The 6,259-nt window shown below is 37.8% G+C and overlaps 1 protein-coding gene across 2 annotated transcripts in view; it reads left to right on the top strand.

Moving 5' to 3' along the window:
- Positions 1-6,259, top strand: part of NUP210L (nucleoporin 210kDa-like) — a 193,382-nt gene that overhangs the window by 6,804 nt on the left and 180,319 nt on the right. For both annotated transcript variants that reach the window (XM_006861487.1, XM_006861486.1), the window contains exon 4: positions 2,027-2,120. In XM_006861487.1, coding sequence (XP_006861549.1) covers positions 2,027-2,120 — 94 coding nt within the window. The remainder of the gene's footprint in view (positions 1-2,026; positions 2,121-6,259) is intronic.

The raw sequence follows: 6,259 nt of genomic DNA, 5'->3' as shown, positions 1-6,259 counted from the left end.
ACAGGGCTCTGGGATACAGGGATTGAGACATGGTTGGAATGGGGAAAGGGGGGGAAATAATATTAAGATGCTTGGCTGTCTTTTGAATCTTGGTTTTCCTTGCATACCATTATAAAATAGACACTGAGGGGTAGAGAAAGGAATAGCAGCAAATATCACCATAGGAAGCGTGTAAGTCTGTCTTCTGCCTATAACTGATTGGAATACCTAAAATGGGACTACAATGTGCCCAGTGAAGGAGGCTTCCTATGGAGCCTCTGCATTACACAAGACCATAGGTGGAATCCTGAACCGCATCCAGAATCTTGTGAGGTGGGAAATTTCCACTTGAAAGGATAAGTAGACCAGCCTGGAGTGGCTAGAAGAACAGAAAATACTTCTTGAAAGGAAGACTAACAGGAAAAATACAAAACAATATAGGCAGTCCGACTAATCACTACAGGAATAAGCAAGTTGCTCGCCCAGGAGACACAAGGCAAGTGGTCCAGTCCCCTCAGGGTAAACCACCTTCCAAGACTAAGACTCAATGGGAATACACACACTGATTGGTGACCACGTTAGTCACCGATAAGGGGAAGTGAGGGAAAAACAGCAGTGAAGCTGTGAGTTAAGCCCTACAACATTCAATAGACTCTTATGAACCCAGATGGAGACCTGGTCGGCCAGCAGTGTGGCAAGACCTGGGGACTCTTGGGCCCAGAGTCAGTGACAGAGCACTAGAGTGGAGAGTGAAGCATCCAGCTGATAAGAAGAGAGGGCATATGCATAAGAACACCCACACTTGCAGATAATACCTACTTTACCTGGCTTCAATGACTGGATGATCAGAGCTCAACTAGAAGAAGAAAGAAGAGGAAAAAAAGACTAATCTGATACAATTTGATGAACTTGACTTACACCTATGGATATAGTAGCTCAAAAGAGGGAACAAATCTTTACAACAAGGATCATTCCCACCCCCTCCACACACAGAGTAGACAGGGATGGGCAACTTGGACATTGGCTACCCAAAATGGGGGGGGGGGGGGGCTACAAAGGCAAGAAGTGACTGGCTTACAAGCTTTCAAGAGGGAGCCTAGATCCACAGGGCATGGAGGAAGGTAGAATCTCCACTGAGTAGTATCCAATCTGTCTGGGTTGATAAAAGGAGATATGGATAGGTCTCTTGTGATACAACAGGGAATAATTGTTATCAGGACTGATTGTGAGGGTTGGAAATGTAAAGTAGATGTTTTGTAGCAAAAAGGGGGGAGTGATTGATTTTGCAGTCCAGGAGCGGAGGTCCCTGGGACCATCAAGGGAGAAGAGCAGAGAGCAGGATCCTATCCAGAGAAGCAGTGACGCCAGAGATGAAGTCAGAGACATGGAGAGATGGAGCGGCTGGGGACTTTAGGCACAGAGAGGGAGATGGGCTGTGTACTGATGACCCGGGGGCAGGCTTACAGGGTATACCTTTTGGTTGGTTGTTGATGCATAGAGGGGATTGTAACCATGGCAATGAAACGATATACGATAGGATGAATGTAAAGCTAATGTTCTCCCATGTAAACTATCACATAATTCACAATAAAACATTCAAAATAAAAAGTATGAATGTGTTAGGAATATTCCAGAACCCACTGTTAATAAAAATGTATGTTAAATATTCCAGAACCCAATGTTAATAAAAATGTGTGTTAAAGGGACCAGGATTAAAGATGCCCATCAGCCACAAGGAAAACTGTAAGGTGACCTTTATGTAGAAAAGAACGAGAGTGTGGTATAATTCCTGTCAATCAAAAGTTAATTGGCTTGAAACTAATTCTAAAATAAAGCTGATTTTCACAGGAAAAAAATAGTTAATAGGTTTGGATCTTTGTTATTTCCAGAAGGTTTGTACTCTTTGGGTAGGGATCTTCCTAATGAACCATAGTAATGAAAGAGACCTAAGAAAAACTTTTCAGTTAGGTTTCCCTATTTTGTTAAAGATAGCTGAATCTTTTTGAATATGTAATTCTGACTTGTCTGTTTCTGGCTTTCTCCACAGGAAATACTTTTAATAGTTTGGCAGGGATGATGTTTGAGTGGAGCATTGCCCAGGATAACGAGTCAACAAGAGGAGAACTATCTAGCAAAATTAGGTAACCTTGAGACCAAACATAAACCATCTGACTTTGAAGAGACATCTGCCATTGGTTGGCATGCTGAACAGCAGTCATTTGTATAGGCTCTGTTGCTGGACTTTTATTAAATAGATAAATTCATCAGTCAACATGTCTGTGATAAAATTATACTTCTATGAATGTAGGTATCATTATGATAGCTTGACTTGAGCAACTGTAGAGTTAATTAAGTTCAGTACTACATAATATTTAAGCTAGGTGTGTCTTCTGGCATTTTGTTGCTCGTGTTTTCTGCACATGCTGAAACAGAATAAGTGGGATAATAGTATTTTGTTTTTAGTATTAAGAAATGGCTCTAAAGTTTTAGTCTCACGACAGTTTTAACCAGAAGTAAATTACTTTTTTTATGACTCTTATGGAAAATGCAAATTTTCAAGCATTTTATACTCTGGACATCGAACAGGTTTATGTTTAAAATCTCATAGGGTATATACCCAAAAGACTTGAAAGCAAAGACTCAAAACATATACTTGTACACTGATGTTCATCACAACTTTATTTAGAATAGCCCTAAAGTGTCAAAATCTTAAGTGTCCATCTGCAAAGGAATAAACAAATTGTTGTAGATACATACAATGTAATATTATTCAACCATAAAGAAAAATGAAGTGCTGACACATGCTGTGACATGGATGAACCTTGAAAACATTATACTGAGTGAAATAAGACACAAAAGGACAGTAATCCCACTTATATGAAATATTTTGAATAGACAAATACATAAAGACCAAAGTTTATTAGAAGTTACCTAGGGTGATGGGGAGGGGAAGGCAAAATTAACAATTAAGATTAAGAATGATGAAAATATTTAGAAATGCTTAATGGTAATGGATGTGCAACATGGTGAATATAATTAATGCCACTGAATTATACATAAAAATGGCTGAAATGACAAATGTTTTGTTATATACAAACAAAGGAGTTGAAAAAGTTCATGGAAAAATCGGATTAAAATATATTAGATTTTTTTTTTTCAAGAAGTTTTTGAAGTTCCCTCATATGTGAAGGTAAGTAAAAAAGTATTGCTACAAAATCATTATTATTTTTGTTAGGTTTCTTCTAGTTGGTTTTGACTCATAGCTACCCTGTGCACAAAAAGAATGAAGCATTGTGGGTTCCTGTTTGCACCCATTGTTTTTGCTGCTGTTTCAATCCATCTTGTTGGGGATCTTCCTCTTTTTCAATGACACTCTATTTTACCAAGCATGCTGTTTTTCTCAAAGTAACATGTCTAAAGTATAAGAGATGAAGTCTCACCATTTCTCATTTCTAAGGAGCATTCTGCCTGTGCTTCATCCAAGACAGAATCGTTTGTTCTTCTGGTAGTCCATGGTACTTTTAATATTCTTCTTCAACACCATAATTCAAATGCATTGATTCTTTTGTGGTCTTCCTTATTCATTGTCCAATTTTCACATGTCTATGAGGCAATTGAAATTTGAAAATACCATGACTTAGGTCAGGCATACCTTAGTTCTTGACCACTTACTGAGGTCTTTTGCAATAGATTTGCCTAATGCCATATGTGGTTTGATTTCTTTACTGCTACTCCTACGAGTGTTGATTGTGGATCCAAGTAAAATGTAGTCTTTGGTAATTTCATACTTTGCTCCATTTATCATGTTATTTATTGGTCAAGTTGGGAGGATTTTTTTTTGTTTTCTTTTCATTGAGGTGCAATCCTTATTGAAGGCTGTAGTCTTTGATCCTCATCGGTATTTTAGGTCCTATTTGCTTCCAGTAAGCAAGGTTGTATCATCTGCATATCACAGGTTGTTAATGAATCTTCCTTCAATTCTGATGTCATGTTGTTCTTCATATAACCCACATTCCCAGATTCTTGTGGACTGTTTTAATTTTTTTGTGTTTCAGCTTGACCTTGCCTATGAGCAGTTGATAATCTTTCCACAGACTGCCCCTGGTCTTGTTTTGGCTGATAATATGGAGTTTTTCCACTGCCTCTTTCCACAGATGTAGTCAGTTTAATTTCTGTGTATTCCATGTGGTGAAGTCCATGAGTATAGTCGTCTTTTATGTTATTTTAAAAAGGTATTTGCAGTTAGGTCTTGCAAAATTCTATCGTGCAGTCTTCAGCATCGTTTCTATGACTAAGGCTTTATTTTCCAACTACTGATCCTTCCTCTTTATTTCCAACCTTTGCACTCCATTCACCAGTAATTATCAATACATTTTGATTACATGTGTGATCAATTTCAGACTGAAGAAGTTGATAGAATTCTTCAATTTCATCATCACTGGCTTTAGAGGTTGGTGTGTAAATTTAAATAATAGTGATATTAACTGGTCTTCCTTTTGTTGTTGTTGTTAAGTGCTGTTGAGTCGGTTCCAACCCATAGCGACCCTGTACAGCATTTCCGAGGCTGTAAATGTTTACGGGAGCGGAAATCCTCGTCTTTCTCTTGCAGAACAACTGGTAGTTTTGAATTGCTGACCTTAAGGTTCGCAGCCCGATTCGTACAGGGTCACTATGAGTCGGTTCCGACTCCACAGTACATAACCACCACCACCACGCTATTGGAGTTCTTCCTTGTAGGTGCATAGATAATATCCTATCACAAACAGCATTATACTTCAAGATAGATTTCGAAATGTTCTTTTTGATGATGAATGCTATGCCATTCCTCTTCAATTTGTTATTCCTGGCATAGTAAACCATGTGATTGTCAAATTAAAATACCTGTCCATTTCGGCCCACTAATGCCTAGGATATCGATCTTTTGTGTACTGTTTCATTTTTGACAACTTCCAGTTTTCCTAGATTAATACTTTGTACATTTCCTGTTCCAATTATTTATGGACATTTACAGCTGTTTCTCCTCTTATTGACTTGTGCCCCATCAGCAAATGAAAGTTCCAAAAGCTTTACTCCATTTTCATCATCACAGCTAACTCTACTTTGAGGAGGCAGCTCTTCCCCAGTCATATTTTGAGTGGCTTCCAACCTGAGGAGCTCATCTCCCAGCGCTATAACTGACAATATTCTGTTGCTATTCAAAATGTTTCAATATTCAGTATTCTGGTGTTATCTGACAGTGTCCCACAGCTATTCATAAGGTTTTCAGTGGCGAACCATTCAGGCATAATCTGCCTCTCCTTCTTCCTTATCTGTCTTTAGTCTGGAAGCTCAGCTGAAACCTGTCCACCATGGGTGACCTTGCTGGTATTTAAAATACTAGTGGCAAACCACCACAGTATGACAAACTGGCAAACGAGTGGTTGTTTTGCAATAGTGGGCTCATATAATGTTTGTTCTTTGGTAATTGACTAAATTCACTCAGTATAATGTCCTCCAGGTCCATCCATGGTATAAGGTGTTTTGCAGATTCATCATTATTCTTCAGTATTGTGTAGTATCCCATTGTGTATATAAACCAAAATTTGTTTAGCCAGTCTTCCATTGATGAGCATTTAGGCTGTCAATCTTTTTGCTATTTTGAATAGTGCTGCAATGAACATGGGTGTGGGACATGTATCTATTTGTGTCATGGATCTTATTTCTTGAGGATATATACCAAATAGAGGGATTGCTGGGTCACTGATACTTCAAACTTTTTAAAGAAGCACCATACTGTTTTCCACAGTGGTTGTACCATTTTACAAACTCCCCACATCTTCATGAGCATTTATTGTTTTCTCTTTTTTTAAAAACTTTTCTATTAATGCCAAGGTGAGATGATATTACATGTTGTTTTGATTTACATGTCTTTAATGATTAATGATCATGAGCATTTCTTCATATGTTTCAGGAGTGAATGTCTTCTTTGGTTAAGTGTCAGTTCATGTTCTCTGCCCATTTTTCCATTGGATTATTTGTATTTTTCTTGTTGAAGTGTTAAAGTGTTATATAAACTTTAGAGAGTAGTTCCTTCCCTGATATGTCATTACCAAAAATATTTTCCCAATCTGGGTTCTCTCTTTACTCTTTTGGTGGAGTCTTTTGATACATATAAATGTCTAATTTTTAGGAGGGCCTAGACATCTGTTTTATCTTTTTATTTTTTTAATTTAAGGTTTTATTATGGATTGAGTGAAAGTTTACAGGGCATATCATCAGTTTTACATTCAACAAATCATAC

The sequence above is a fragment of the Chrysochloris asiatica genome, unplaced genomic scaffold (assembly GCF_000296735.1).
Source record: "Chrysochloris asiatica unplaced genomic scaffold, ChrAsi1.0 scaffold00042, whole genome shotgun sequence".
In the NCBI taxonomy this organism is placed as follows: Eukaryota; Metazoa; Chordata; class Mammalia; order Afrosoricida; family Chrysochloridae; genus Chrysochloris; species Chrysochloris asiatica.
This window is presented reverse-complemented; position numbering and strand designations above follow the sequence as displayed.